We start from the raw sequence: 15704 nt of genomic DNA, 5'->3' as shown, positions 1-15704 counted from the left end.
TTTTTTGGTGCTCAAGTATTTTATAAATTCTATATCTAAATCCCTTCTCTGACATGTCATTACCAAATATTTTTTCCCTATCTGTGGCTTCCCTTTTTACCCTGTTGGAGAAGTTTTTGCATGTGCATAGAGATTTGATTCTCAGACGCTCCCATTCATCTATTTTATCCTCTCCTGGTTGTAGATTAGTTCCAACTTTTTCAGAAAGCCTTATAACATTGTCTACAGTGGTAGAACTGTTGTGCAGTCTCACTGCAGTGAATCTCTCCAGCATTGATTGTTTTCTGGTTTTGTGAGCTTTACTGTTATTGCTGGGGGCTGAAATCTATCTTGTTTTTGTTCAGATTTGCATCTCCCTAATGAACAAAGGTACAGTTTTCAATATGGATTATATTTCAATATCAAGAAACAAAGATCTTTATCCCTGGGCCAACAGACAGCATCATTATAGATTGGGAGAAGACTGAAGTTATCAATGATTTAATCTTGCTTAGATCCACAATAAACACTCTCATTACCAGCCGTCAAGAAATAAAAGACATATTGCGCTGGGAAAGTCAGCTTTCAGGAACCTCTACAATATTCTAGGGAACATTGAGACATATCAGTTTAAGTCTGAGGTGCACCTGATTCAAGCCATGGTCTTTTCTAGCACATGTTAGGCATCTTAGAGCTGGACAGTGAAAATGAGAGAAGAAAGATCAATGCCATTGAGTTGTGGTGTTAGAGAAGAGTACTGAGAGTGTCCCATGGACTACCAAAAGAACAAATAGATGTGTGGTGGCGAAAGTGCAGCCAAATGGTTTCATAGAGGCAAGGATGGTGGGTCTTTGTCCCAGATGTTTTGGACATGTTAGGAAGAGGCTATACCTTAGAAAAGGACATTATACTTGAAAAGGTGGAGGAGGGTCAGCAACATGAAGACCCTCAACATGATGGATTGACATGGTGGCTGCACCTGTACAATCAAATGTGTAAGATGATAAAGATGGCACGGGATAGGACAGGGTTCAGATCTCTTGTTCTTAGGGTTGCTGTGAGTCGTAGTTGGCTTAATGGAACTTAACAGCAACATTAGCTAATACAAGCTCTGATGGCCTAGTGGGTAAGAAGCAGTGCTACCTACACAAAAGCATGGTCCACAGTTTCCTGTGAGAGGTAGAGAAACCAAATAAAAAGCCTTTATTTAAAAACAAAACAAAAAAAGCATGTGATTCAAATCCCTACGGGAGAAAAATGGACACTCATATGATTAACTGCCAAGTCTAGTTCCAACATTGGCCAGTTAGGGAGCTCTGGTGACTTTAGAGAGTTTGAATTAGAGGGGTTTGGGTTGTCATTTGTTTGTTTTTTAATAATGACTGTTCGCAAGCTTACTTTATGCATTTGTTGGCTACCTGAACATCTTGTGAAATATTTACTCACATTCTCTGGCCATTTTCTTAAAGAATTCGATTGTGTTTGTTTTTGAGGGTTTTTTTTTTTGTAAAATCTAAACTTTTTTCTCTTCTGATACATTATTAGAATTTTTCTGGTCTGTACGTTTTGTTTTCATTCATTGGAGAAGTGTCAAATTCTTTACACTTACTTAATTTTTAACTGATCTTAGTCATCCAGTTTATCTTGTTTTTGTATATTTTTAGTTTTTTTATATCATACGCCATAAGCTTGTTATCTTCCAAGAACTTTCTATTTTTAGGTTTACCATTTAGGCCTTTGATCCACGTTGAGTTAATTTTTTGCATGTAATGTGCAATGTAGATCTTTCCCTTTCCTGCAGATGTTTTCCCCATTCAACTAGCATCTTTGGTTAAAGAATCTTCTTTCTTTCTTCCTCATTTAACAGATTTCAATCTGTTGTCAAAGATCAGCTCTCCATAGGTAGATGGATTTACTTCTGGGTTCTCAAGCTATAGAAGTTGTAGGATACATGTGGGGGGGAAAAGGTCATTAAACTGAAAAATCACAGGACTTTTGAAAGAGGTGCTTTAGCAGTGTAGTGAGTGTCAAAGTCAAGAGTACTTTCAAGTGTTCAGAAAACAAATTATATTCAATTCACTTTTTTAATTTAGTTTATTTATTATTTTTATTATTATTTATATTATTTTTTATTATTTATTATTATTAGTTTATTTATTTACTTGTCATTCTCTAAATTATAATTATCATTTATAATTATTATAAAATTTTTATTATTTATATTATTTTTTATTATTTATTATTATTTATTTATTTGTCATTCTCTAAATTATATATCCTAAAAAGGATAAATCAAACAGTTAACTTAATTAGCTGTCATACCTGAGACAGTAAGAGATATAGTTATTTTATTTGGGATTGTTTTGGTCCCTACCATTCTTATTAATTCAGACTAGATTTTCCATGTTGTTATGGATCCTTGAATTGAAACCTACTGGCTTTCCAGTGAGTTTTCAGAGGCTGTAAAAGTACAGAAAGAGATTACCCATCTTTCTCCCACAGACAGCATTTATAATACAGCAAGGTACTTAGTTTGGTGACTGTGAACTCTGAATATTTTTTCTTTGTTATTTGAAGCCCACATCAAGCATGAAAACTAAGAAATTACTTATGAATTTTTTTTTAATTGTCTGGAATTTGTTGTCATTGATTACCTAGTATCTCAAGAAGGCTATGGTTGTTAGTCAGTATTGATACTAACAATCTCTTTTTTTTTGTCCTGTTAATTGAGCTCCTTTATAATTAATTTATTAATATTATGTAAAAGATCTACTTTTTTTCCCTTCCCAATATATTTGATTTTCAAATTTTTATCATTTTAGCAAAAAGTTTATTTCATTGGTTCCTGTTTATTTGTGAGTTGTTTTTTTTTTTTTCATTTATGGTGTTATATTTGAAACTGTCTAGGCAAATTATTCATCATTTTAATTTTATTGAACAGGCACATCTTCAAGTGAATCAAATCCATTTGTAATTTCTCCACAAAAAAGAACTCGAAGAAAACTAATGCCGTCTCCATTAGAAGCAAAACCTACCCAAAAGTCTTTATTTTCTGAAAATACTCAGCTCAATGATTCCTTCTGCAAAGACCTTCAGCCTATTGTATATACTCCAGAAAACTGTGGACGAAATTTTCAAACTCCATCTACAAGGACCTTAATAAAACCATCATTGGATACTATGAATTCTCAGGCATTCAATTCAAATATGAACAGTAATAACTGTTTGAAAATGGTGTGTGAAGTAGATACTCCTTTTAATAGGAAAATAAAATGTAGACAGGGGGATTTGGACTCTACATTTGTCATATGTGAAGATACCAAGAAGTTGGGGAGTGAATTACCTGAAAAAGAATCACTGCCAAATCACAACAGTAATATATTGCCAAGGTACAAGAACAGAATTTTTTTTTCTATTTTAAGTAGCCTTTATACTTTTTTATTCCTTTAGATACTTTTGAGGTCTCTTGTAAATTATATGCTATCTTGATTACAAAACAGTATTTCTTTACTAATTTTTCATTAAGTATTTGTCTACTAATTAATGGAGTATTTTGAATTCTTAAATGTGACATTTTTAATCTATTAAATATTTTTTAGGCTAGGAGTGGCCTGGCCCATATAAATTAGTTCTTACTATGTATCCTAAAGGTAGATAATAACAAGCCATCACTAGAGGATTACCATGTTTATTAGTTAATATCTTCACTGAAAGAAATTCTACATTTTCTGTTGGCATTTAATAAACTTCAGCTTACTCTAAAATAATCATATGTCGAAGGTAAGGTTGACTTCATGTCATCCAAGCAAATGATTTTTTTTCTCTAAAACTCTTGATAGCCAATCTGTGTGTTGTATATAAAAGGGAAAAGTAAACCCTGCTGCCAGAATGGAAAATGTAACAGATAGAAAAGTGATTTTCTTTCTTTATTAATACCAAATGGTTTTCTGGTTATGGAAGTATCTGCTTCCCTTTTTTCTCCATAGCATAAGTAAAAATTAACTGCTTGTGTTTGTTCATAATTTAATATACAGGCTTGTGTCTTCTTCACACTCAACTAAGCCTTCTGTGCTTGTACCAAACATGGTACCATCCTACATGGCAATGACTGCTGCTGCCAAAAGGAAGCGGAAATTAGCAAGGTAGGATTAGACACAAACTAGTCAACTGACTGTATTAGGATTATCTTTGTGCTTTGTTTCCTGTAACTATTTAAAAAAATGTATCATTAGATACCCATTCATATTTAGGCATACACGGATCTGAATGAAACACTGTATTTATAAAGTATTCCTTAATTGTGCTTATTTAAAATAAATTGAAAAGTCTCTTGTTGTTGTTGTGTGCTGTTAAGTCGCTTATGACTCATAGCAACCCTATGTAGAACCCTGCTCTATCCTGTACCAGCCTTATTGTCTCTGACACACGTATCCCTATTACCCTAGTCACTGAATCAGTCCATCTCAAGGGTCTTCCCCTTTTGGTACTGTCCTTCCACCCTCTCAAGCATACATAATGTCCCTCTCCAAGGACTGGTCCGTCCTTGCAACATGCCCAAAATACTTCAGACAAAGCTTCAGAGTTCTTGCCTCCAAGGAGGAGCCTGGTTTCACCCTCTCTAGGATGATCCTGTTTGTTCTCCTAATAGTCCATGGTATATTCAGTATTCTTGTCCAGCACCACAGCTCAAAAGCATCAATTCTCCTTCTGTCATCCCTAATCATTGTCCAAATTTGTGATGCATAGCAAGTAATTGTGAAGACTATGGCCTAGATCAGGTACACCTTAGTCTGCAGACTGACATCATTCCTCTTCATTTCTCTGGGGAGATCTCTGACAATAGACTTTCTCAGTGCAGTTTCTCTTTTAATTTCCTACCTGGATTGGGGGTGGGGGTGGGGGGGGTGGCAGGAAGTAGAAGAAACAAGAGATAAGATAAAAAAGATACACTGGTTTTATTTCAAAGGCTAGAAAGAGACAAGAATAAGTAGTACAAGAGATGCTTTTTAAAGAAGAGAAGCCATACCATAATAGTAAAACAGTTATAAATCAAAGAAAAAGAGAAAAATATTAAATATACTAAGTTATTTACCATAAAGACAATTTATTTGTGTGTGTGTGTGTGTCCCCACAGCATTGAGATTAATGACAAGGTATATGTCAAATGTATCTTACACATGTAAGATGAGCCTGACTTGAAGGGAGGCCATGTGATTATAGAGAAACATAGAATCTCTTTTCTAAAATTTCCTGGGTTTCACCATGAGCCTCTTGGCATTTGGGTTAAAAGGTAGAAATTTACAAATTATCTACTTATTTGTGCCACATAGTGTTATCTTCTTGTAGGTAAATTTAAGATCCTTTTTTTCCACAAAACGAAGGACAACAGAGCTATTGGAATGTGTAGATTTAAGTGAGCATCATAGGCTGATTTTCATAGATTTCCTTGACACCTGAAAATATTTACTTTGCTAACTCAAACTAACTCATTGCCATGGCATCAGAACTGACTTACAGCTGACCCTCCAGCAAGTTTTCAGGGACTTGTTTCACAAAGGAGAATGACCATCTTTCTCCCTTGGACAGCTGGTTGATTCAAACTGCTTTTGGGTTGACAGCCTGACTCTTCTCCTAGGCCGCCAAAGCACCCTTTGGCTTGCTAACGTACACATGTATGTTCAAACAAACTTGTCAATGTGATTACATTATTTAGTTAGTGAACGTAGTCAACCGCTATCATGTTTTATCCATTTTATTATTGTAATTTTCATTGTTATTTTTCATGTGAATTAATGTGGTGAATTATCTAATACTGCACTAGTAACATGTTTTGTTGTGTTAACTTAGGTCGGGCAAATGTTTATGGCTAAAATGTTATTGTTGGGTGCCATCAGTTCACCACATCTCATAGCAGCTCTATCAAGAATAGATCAAAACCTTGCTTTTTACTCTTCCTATTTTATAGCTAAGAATATTTCCAAAATATAAGAATTGTCATTGTCAAACACTTTTAAAGAAATTTCTAGGCATATGTATTGAGCTTTAGAACTTGGAATGGTTTTTGATAAGTTAAATGACTTTCACAAGAGCAACTAATATTGTGAAGTAATATTAAAGGGCAAGTAAAAAGTGTAACTTGATTTCTCTTGGCCTATTAAATGCTCTATTACATTCCCTCTGGTACCAGTAATTAGATCCTGCCATTAACTAAGGTTAAAAGAGATTAATGCTAGAAATGTACATAATTACTTTTTGTTAATCTTCCTTTCCCCTAATTAAACCTACGTGAGCTTGAGAGTAATAAACTTTGTTATTTTCCACTTATCAGCTTCATATACACATTTGTGTGTGTATTTATTACACTATGGTTTTTAAAAATTGAGATGGCAAAGTTCTAACTTTATTCTGCATCAGTTTTCTCTTCTAAAACGATTAGTATCCACTCAAAAGCACTGGGTTTTCCAAAAACCTGAGAAACTGGATTTTTCCCTTACTATTTCAGTTGGAAATGTTGTTGTTGTTGTTATGTGCCGTCGAGTCGCCTGCGACTCATAGCGACCCTATGTACAACAGCCCTAAACTCCGCTCTGTCCTGTGCCAGTCGCACTGTCTCTGACACTCCCATCCCAATTATCCCAGTCACTGAATAAGTCCACCTCATAGGCGCAGTTGGAAATAATTGGATTTTTTTTTTTATTTTACCAACCTTAATATCACTAATCAAACTCTTTTACTAAATTAAGGCATCAGAGAGTTGGACAATGACCAACGAGGATAGAAGAAGAATTAATGCCTTTGAGCTGTGGTGCTGGAGAAGAGTATTGAGAGAACCATGGACTGCTAGGAAAACAAACAGATTCATCCTGGAAAGGGTTAAACCAGGTGGCTCCTTGGAGGCAAGGATTCTGAGGCTCCATCTAACATACTTTGGACATGTTGTAAGGAGAGATCGGCCCTTGGAGAAGGACATCATGCTTGGGAGGGTGGAGGGACAGCGCAGGAGGGGAAGACCCTCTATGAGGTGGATTGATTCAGTGACTGGGATAATCAGGATGGGAGTGTCAGAGACAGTGGGATTGGCACAGGACAGAGCAGAGTTTAGTGCTGTTGTGCATAGGGTCGCTATGAATCGCAAGCGATTTGACGGCACATAACAACAACAATCCATCTACCGCAAAGATAAACATATAAAAGTATCAGCTTTTACTCAGATTATAGTAATCACAAAAAATTGTAGCTAACCTTGAGATGAATAGAAATCCCAGAACACTTGATTGTGCTCATGTGAAACCTATATTTGGACCAATAAGCAGTCCTCAGAACAGAGCAAGGAAACAATGCATGGTTCAAAGTCAGGAAAGGAGTGTGTCAGGCCTGCATCCTGTCTCCATACCTTTTCAATCTATATACAGACTAGATCATTTGGGAGGCTGGACTTTATGAGGAGGAATGTGGCATCAGGATTGGAGGAAGACTCATCAACAGCTTGCATTATGCAGATGACAGAGGACCTGAAGTGTTTGCAACAGAAAGTTAAAGACTCTAGTCTTCAGTATGGATTGAAGCTCAACTTCAAGAAGACAAAGATTCTCACCACTGGGCCAACTGTCAGCACTATTATAGATAGTGAAAAGATTGTGTTTGTTAACAATGCAGCTTGAATCCACAGTCAACATTCTTGGCACCAGCAGTCAAGAAGTCAAAAGAGAAATTGCCCTGGGGAAAGCTATTGTCAGGAACTTCTCCAAAGTGCTGAAGAGCAATAATATCAGTCTGGGGATTTAAGATGCACCTGTTTCAGACCATGGTCTTAGCAGTTACTTGCTATGCAGCTGGACAATGATTACGATTAACAGAAAAATGTATGCTTTAAGTTGTAGTACTGGAAAAGAGTATTCAGCATAACATAGACTGCCAAGAGAACAAATGGCTTTATTCTGGAGAGGGTGAAAACATGCTGCTCCTTGGAGGCAAGGATTCTGAATCCTCATCTCACATACTTGGGCACCAATTATGGCTAAGAGGGACCAATCCATGGACATTGTGCTTGGAAGGATGAAGGGACAGCATAGGAGACGTAGCCCCCAGATGAGATGGATTGACACAGTAACTGGGGTAATGATGGTAGATGTATTACAGACAGATTGGCTCAGAATAGAGCTGAGTTCAGAGTTGTTGTACATAGGATTGCTATGAGTCACATGCGACTCGGTGGCACATAACAAGAGTTTGAGAGTGTCTTGTATATGGACATGGATATTTGGTTGCTTTGGAGTGTTGTGGCTGTTTTTTATTTCTTTTCTCTGCTGTTCTGTTTCTTCTCAACCAAAAATGTCTCACACTTGATGTATATTCTCTTTGAAAGCTGCCTAATGACTTTATCTATAAATTATTTCTACAAGTAGTATTATATTCCTATATTAGGGAGTTTTAGGTGCCTACTGGTAAAGAGTTATGCTTGACCTGTGCTGCAAACCCAAAGGCCCGTGGTTCGAATCTATCATTTGTTCTGTGGAAGAAAGATGGAGTGTTCTCCTATGCAGTTTACTATCTCTGAAAGCCCAGTAGATGTTCATCTATGAGCGGGTTCCTAACAACTATGTAAGAATTATACCTAGAAGTTATTGAACAAGTAAAGTGAGACACCTATAATGAGCAGAAACATTCTACCTAAAGAGAACATTCATTCTCAGTTTTCACTAATGTTTATGAAAATTTAATTTCTACTCATAAAGTTGGAGAATTTTTATTTTCTAATCTAGTTTATACTAAATTTTAAATATTTTGTCATTGTTTTATTTTGTCTCAATCCAAAAAATGGGAATATGTGACTTTATTGTAAGTCTATGATTTACTTGATTATACTTATATATCCTCCCAATAGATATGAACATTAGGGAGCTCTGGTGGCCTGATGGTAAGGAATTGTTTTGCCAACTCAAATGTATGTGGTTCAGATCCACCAGCTTCACCATGGGAGAAAGAGCGGCATTATCATCCAGTGCAATTTACTGCCTCTGAAAACCTGCCGGTGGATCAGTTACAGGTCAATTCTGACTCGGTGGCACTTAACAACAACAACACGTTCACTCTGCCAGACTCATTTATTCAGAAGCTAAATTTTTCAGTAAGAACATGCTATGGATAGAAGTTAAGGTCTACAAACTAGCCAAATGTAAAGTGTCATATTTTAAAAAAAAGGCTTTAAGATAAATTGTAGGGAAAAGCAACTCTTATCAAAAACAGCTAATGACATTAATCTATATTGTCTCACCAGTTTGGTTATTAGGTTTGGACAAAACCCTAATTCATTTAGCTCAATTTGGGAATGAAGCATTCCTATAATTAATGTATTTATTTATTTCTATAACAATAAAGTAAAGTTAGACAATGACTAAGAATGATAGAAGGAGAATTGATGCCTTTGAGTTGTAATGCTAGAGAAGATTATTGAATATACCACGGACTGCTAGGAGAAAAAAACAAATTTGACCTGGAGATGCTGCTCCTTGAAGGCAAGGATTCAGAAGCTCTGTCTTTATACTTTGGGCATTTTGAAAGGAGGGACCTGTACTTGGAGAAAGACATCATCTTGGAAGGGTGGAGGGATGGCACTGGAGAGGAAGACCCTGGATGAGTTGACTCACTGTCTGGGGAAATAGAGGTAGGCGTGTCAGAGATAGTTGAGGTTGGCTCAAGATAGAGCAGAGTTCAGAGCTGTTCAATATAGTGTCGCTATAAGTTGCAATTAACTCGACAACACATTACAATAACAATAATGCCTTATGATTACCATTTTAAATAGATATTGTTTACCTTTTTTGAGCATAGTAGATACCGGTGCCCCTATGAGCACAATACAAATTTTCTCAATGGGTCTATAAAATCTTTACCAGCTGAGTTATTTTTCTTGGTGTTTAGTGTATATATTCTTGACTGTCATGTATTGAGGTTTTATTGTGGGTTTTCTTATGTGGTATTAAATTGTCATTTATTTAAAAGCTGAATCGCTAATCTCTATTTCTCATGTTCCACAAATGTGCACTTCTACCTCTTTCCATGGTTGGAATTGTCAAGAGTTAATAACTGACAATCAAATTAACATTAACTTTGTAATATAGAATTTTTATTAGCTAGAAATTCCTCAGAAAGAAAATTATTTTAGTAAAAGTAGATTAATGTCTGTCCCCTATACCACAGTCAGTCACTTAGGTTAGGAATGAATGTTGTTTTTCATGGCCCAAACCAAACTCACCCACAAATTTTGTTTTCTATTTTTTCTTAAACTGAAAAAACAATATAGCTCCTTATAAATGGAAAGCCTGTGACTTTAGTTTTTAGTCTTTCTTTTAGCTTATGTGTTTGTCTTTTTTCCCCATCCTCACCCTGTATCTGTTAGATAAGCTTTCAGGACAGAGGTTATTTGTGCCGTTGTATTTCCTTTAATGTAACAGCAGCAGAGACCAAGAGGCTGACACACGTTTCATGGTGCTATTCATAGAATCACTAGGAGTTCGAGTCTCCTCATTGATACCTAACAGTAGCATAACACAAAGCCATAATTGATATTTTGCAATATATTAAAAATAGAACATACTAAAATATGTCTTTTTTTTCTCATTTAGTACAGTTGGCAGTAATCAAGCAAATTATTATTAGTTTGTTGTTGTTCTTGTTATGTGCTCAATATCACACTTGCAACTCATAGCAACCCTATGTACAAAATCTCTGAATCTTGCCCTATTCTGACCCAATCTGAACGTCTCTGACAGACCTGATTTATCTTATCTTGGGTCTTCCTCTCCTGCACGTCCTCTACCTTTCCAAGCTTGATGTCCTTCTTTAAGGACTGATCCTTCCTAGCCACATACCCCAAGTGTGTGAGAGGAAACTTCAAAACCCTTGCCTCCAGGGAGCAGTATGGTAGGCTCTGATTTAAGAACAAAGTTTCAGAGCAACTTATTTCTATTTCCTCTACTAAGATACTTGTTCCAGCTCTATAATATCCCTTTAGTGTTGTTCACCTTCTATGGTTTTGCTTGCTTTCTTTGTACTTTGTGTTGTATTGCTCAATGTATTTCAGCAGCACACTCTGGAAATAGTCTACTGCAGAATTGTGACCTATACGTACAGTTATAAAGTCCAAATTGAATAAATACCATAAAGTCATACACCACAGCTAAATTTCTCTGTGGGCTATTTCTGTGGGATTTCACAGCTTACTTTATTAGAATTTTATTTCATTAATGGTTGCTGCATGTGAAATATGTATTAGAACCTAAAGATTAAAAAAAGTTTTAATAAATTACTTTCTTTCCTTTCAAGTTTTGAACCAAATACTTCAGTAAATTATGGACTTGCCAAACGTGTTCGACAAGATAGTTTAAGATCTAACAAGCATTTAAAAGAAAACAGCTCTACAGTGGGTATGTCTCAAGTCTTATTTTGCTGTTTAATAGCATGATTTCCTAAGATCGGTATAGTGGTATGTGGGGGTGGTGGTGGTGGTGGTGGTATGGTGTGCCGTAGAATTGGAACTGACCCATAAATGACTTTCTAGGGAGTTTTCAGAGGCCGTAAATTGTACATTTTCAAAAGCATCTTCTTTTATGTACTTGTCATCTTTATTTTATGGTAGAGCAAACATTATTATCCACAAGTTATATATACATAGAAACTTAGGGCACAAATATAAACCAGTTACCCAAGATCACAGACACTTCATGGTGGAGCTAGATCTCCCACCTCCACATTCTACACCCTTCTCATTGTATTTTATTGCTTCATACTATATTCTACTAGAAGCAGTAAATCTTTTAGCTAGTAATTGAAATAATTAGATAAATGTATCATTTGAAAGGTTAGTAATTAAGTGTTTTTCACCAGTAAACTGTTCACCTGAAATTGTTCTCTTAGCCTGTAATTTTTAATAATTTGGACTCTGACTCGTGTGCAGTTATTGAGAGGCTCCAGTTTCTGTGCCTCAGTACAATTGCCTATTGCAACTCCCATTGGCAAGTAGACCAAAATGCAGATAGGGTAGTTGTGTCCTCTGAGCCACATATAAGAATAACAGGAGTGTGTCCTTTGCAACAAAATCATATCTTCAGTGATACTAGAGAGAATTTCTAGTAATAACATGAAAACTATTGTTCATTTTTTTGTGTCAATGTTAAGTCCATCCTTTAGAGTAATACAATATATTTCAATTGCTTTGCCAAAGTGTATTAATAAAGGCTTACTTCCTGTAATAGTACTGTTAGTTGTTTATTTAAGTTCAATGCACATACCTTTCCTACAGTTTTAAAAATCGATTAATAGGGTTCTGAAAGCTACGATTGCCTAAGACTACTTTGTTTGAAGTCATGTATTTAATAGTGAATATCTGTATTTACTATAGATATTTACTGCCCAATGAAGCTTCTGAAACATTCTGAACAAGTGATAATTCTGAAAGCTAACACTAGTAACACTTTCAAATAATAAAAATTTTCTTTTCTAATTTAGTATCAAAGGCTAGAATGAGATGCAGACATTCTCCAGGTTATTGATGTGTTACAGATGAGGTGTTCCTACCTGTGCTTTAATGCAAGCCTTTGAACCGGTTCGGTTATACACAGCGAATCAGGAACACATCAGAAGTTGTAACCTTTGGATGAGTCATCATAGTAACTAGAACAGGAAAAATTAGGAGCGAAAGCCCTGGCAGAGCCCTTTCAGGGGCCCAGTGCTTGAACTTAGGCCATTGGCAGGATGTAGGAGAGTCATACACATTCAGAGTGGCCCGATCAGCAGCCTTCCTTGAATGAGGTACCGCCATCTTCAAGGGCCTTCTTTAATGTTTTGTAAATTTTTCCTCACTTTGAAATAGTTCTTCATCACAGTAGGCTTTACTTGCTGCATGTGCAGTTTTAAAACTATTGAAAAGGCTTTAAGCCTTTTCTTATACTAACGTAAGTCTAAGTAAGAAGGATATTCACCTAATCCTATGGTCTTGTAAATTTAAAACCACTATGTAAAGAAAAAAAATTATTATAAACCAAAATGTTTGCTAAAGAGTAAAGAAAGACTTTATGGAGACCAAAGAATGAAAGAAACAGTGGTTTGTAAGGAACAATATTTCATGTGTATTATTGCACCCAAGAGAAATGTCAACTCCATGTTATCAGTGACTTAGAAAGAGTGAGAGGTTGCAACTGTCATCCTTAAAATACATTCCACTGAATAACAGCTAGTGTATAAATGAAAAAACAAAAGCACAATCAGCTCAAAAGAATGCAATTGCTGTTGACTGAGCAATTAGAGAAATAAGGAATGTTGTCAAGAGAATAGAGTATCCCAAAAACTTAATGTGACCAAGATAATGGATAAGTTTAGACTAATCCAGAAAGAAGTTGATGGTACCTTATTACAGCATTCTGTTGAGTTGATAGATAATCATTGTTAAGGTTACTGAAAAATGGGGATAGATAGTCACATTTGAGAGGTAGCAATGAAAAGAAAAACAAGCCAATTTTTAAAAACAGTATTTATAAATGTCGATGGTAGCCCTGGTGGTATAGTCTGTAGGAGATGCGTTGCTAACCTGAAGGCCACGCCATTCTGGGAGTCCGAATACACTGGGAGTCCGGATAGACCAGTACCTGTGAGTGAAAATGTCTCCTCGTGTGAGATCTGTAATCTCAGAAACCCACTAGAGGGGTCAGCAGTGAGTTGGTTCCAGTTCAGTGTCAGTGATTTTTTGAGGATTATATAAATTTGAAGAATATGGAAACCTAAGAGTCTGGGAAACTAATGAATGTGAAAATAATGAAACAAATGCTTGGAAATGGATTGTCATTAGTTCAGAAAAAATAAAAAATGTGGTCGTTGATTCTTTCCCTTGGTGATGTGGGTATGAGTATATGTGCATTTAATTTCTAGGTTACAATATGAAGAAATGAATTTTGAGAACTGTTTATACCAAGAATATTTCTTTGTCCTTATTTTTTTATAGTATTAATTAACAAATATAAATGTCACGAATAAGGTTTTTTCCTTAGGAGTACATATTTAACAAAGTTTTCTATGTTGGATTAAAGCAAAAATTCTACTTGAATACATTTACCATACTCATCTTTTTATTTCTTCTCTAGAATATAGAAGAAACAACCAGAAAATAAACTCAAGCTTCAATCGAAAATTTGGAAGAAATACTTCAAAAGAAAATCTAAGATAAATGACTTCAAAATCAAAGAAAATAAAGTTGATTAACTCTGACTTTTAAAATGTTTCTTGCCCTTCCAGAAATCTAAAATCTTGGAAAGATGATGATCTTAAAACTAAAATTACCAAAATGCTATCGGCAAACAGAAAATTAACCTCATTTTCTATATTTGAAGGCAATAAAAAATTTCTATTGACAAGTTTATGTTTTGAGTTTTTAAAATGTTTATTTTTAAAATCTTTAAATCATGATTCTGACAGTGTAGTTTTACTATATTTTAACTAATTGATAAGGACACTTTAGGAAAGAGTAATTATTATTTTTTTAAATAAGAGAATTTAGAATTTATATAGCCCAGGATGTGTTTAGGTTTTTATCATGTTTCTGTACATTATTTTCATCAAATAAATTTTCCAAAAATACTCTGTACAAATAAATGTCCTCATCTAGTACTTGTGAATATCATTTAAATAGTTGTTACAAATAAAATACTAATTTTGGTCCTTGTTACTTGATATATCAAAGTTTCGATTTTAAAGTGTTTGGGTTTTCTATCTCTTTTAATACCCCTTAAGGATCACTGGTAACATAGTAGTAAAAACTCTCAACTTCTAAACAAACGGTTAGGAGGTCAAAACCCCCAACCACTGTGGGAGAAGGATGTGATAATCTGCTTCTGGAAAAATTACTTTTATAAAGAAGACAGCCTGCCTTAAAAACTCACTGTGAGTCTGAATCAACTTGGTATCAATAGGCACTACCCTTTAAACGGTCTAAATCATCACATAAAGTGGGCATTCTGCATCTCAAATTAGGCCAAAATATATTTGCATCAGAACCAAGACTGAAAATAGTCCATCAATTTCTTACTAATATTAAAATGTTTTTCTCATTCCTACCACTATCGAAAGTATATAACACAGCAATTTAACTGTCATCTTTATTTGCCTGCCTTTTTGGCCTACTTGTTTGCTAAACATAACAGGTAATTTGGTTTAATTCACTTTCATTTTATACAGCACAGGACCTTACACCAAAGCAAGGAACAATAATGCAAACCAGTCGAAACATTTTAAACCCTTTAGTCAAGGTTTCCAATTTAAAATTTGGGTAGGAAAGTATATAATGTTCATAAATCACAAAGCAGTGGTTTGAACAAAGGAGTTTTAAATTCAGAAAGGTCTGAGTCAAGGTTGTAACCTTTTACCATACTAATTCAGTCTGTATGCTGAGCAAATAACTGAATTGACTATATGACAAATTCAACATTGGGATTGGATTTTAGATATTTGGTTTTGATTTCAGATCTTTTTTATTACCTTTCACTTTCTTCATACATGATAACCTTCATGCCATCTAACAACCAGTTTGGTCTTTTATCATTGATATTCAGTCCGATCTTTGCTTGATAAGTCTCTAAATTCAGGTGGGATATTCTCAAGTCATCCTTAACTCTTCAAATTATGGAGTCATTCAAATTGAAGAACTATGTTGTCATTTTGAAGGTTTAAAATGCATT

The 15704-nt window shown here is 35.1% G+C and overlaps 1 protein-coding gene across 1 annotated transcript in view; it reads left to right on the top strand.

Moving 5' to 3' along the window:
• Nucleotides 1-14197, top strand: part of KIF18A (kinesin family member 18A) — an 84479-nt gene extending 70282 nt beyond the window's left edge. The window contains exons 14-17 of the mRNA XM_006883775.1: nt 2921-3368; nt 4014-4121; nt 11305-11405; nt 14115-14197. Of these exons, the coding sequence (XP_006883837.1) occupies nt 2921-3368; nt 4014-4121; nt 11305-11405; nt 14115-14197 (740 nt within the window). The remainder of the gene's footprint in view (nt 1-2920; nt 3369-4013; nt 4122-11304; nt 11406-14114) is intronic.
• The last annotated feature ends 1507 nt before the right edge of the window (nt 14198-15704 follow it).

This window comes from Elephantulus edwardii, unplaced genomic scaffold (assembly GCF_000299155.1).
Source record: "Elephantulus edwardii isolate Elephantulus edwardi_28Jun2011 unplaced genomic scaffold, EleEdw1.0 scaffold00029, whole genome shotgun sequence".
Lineage (NCBI taxonomy): Eukaryota > Metazoa > Chordata > Mammalia > Macroscelidea > Macroscelididae > Elephantulus > Elephantulus edwardii.
Note: the sequence above shows the minus strand (reverse complement) of the source record. Positions and strands in the feature narration are given on the sequence as shown.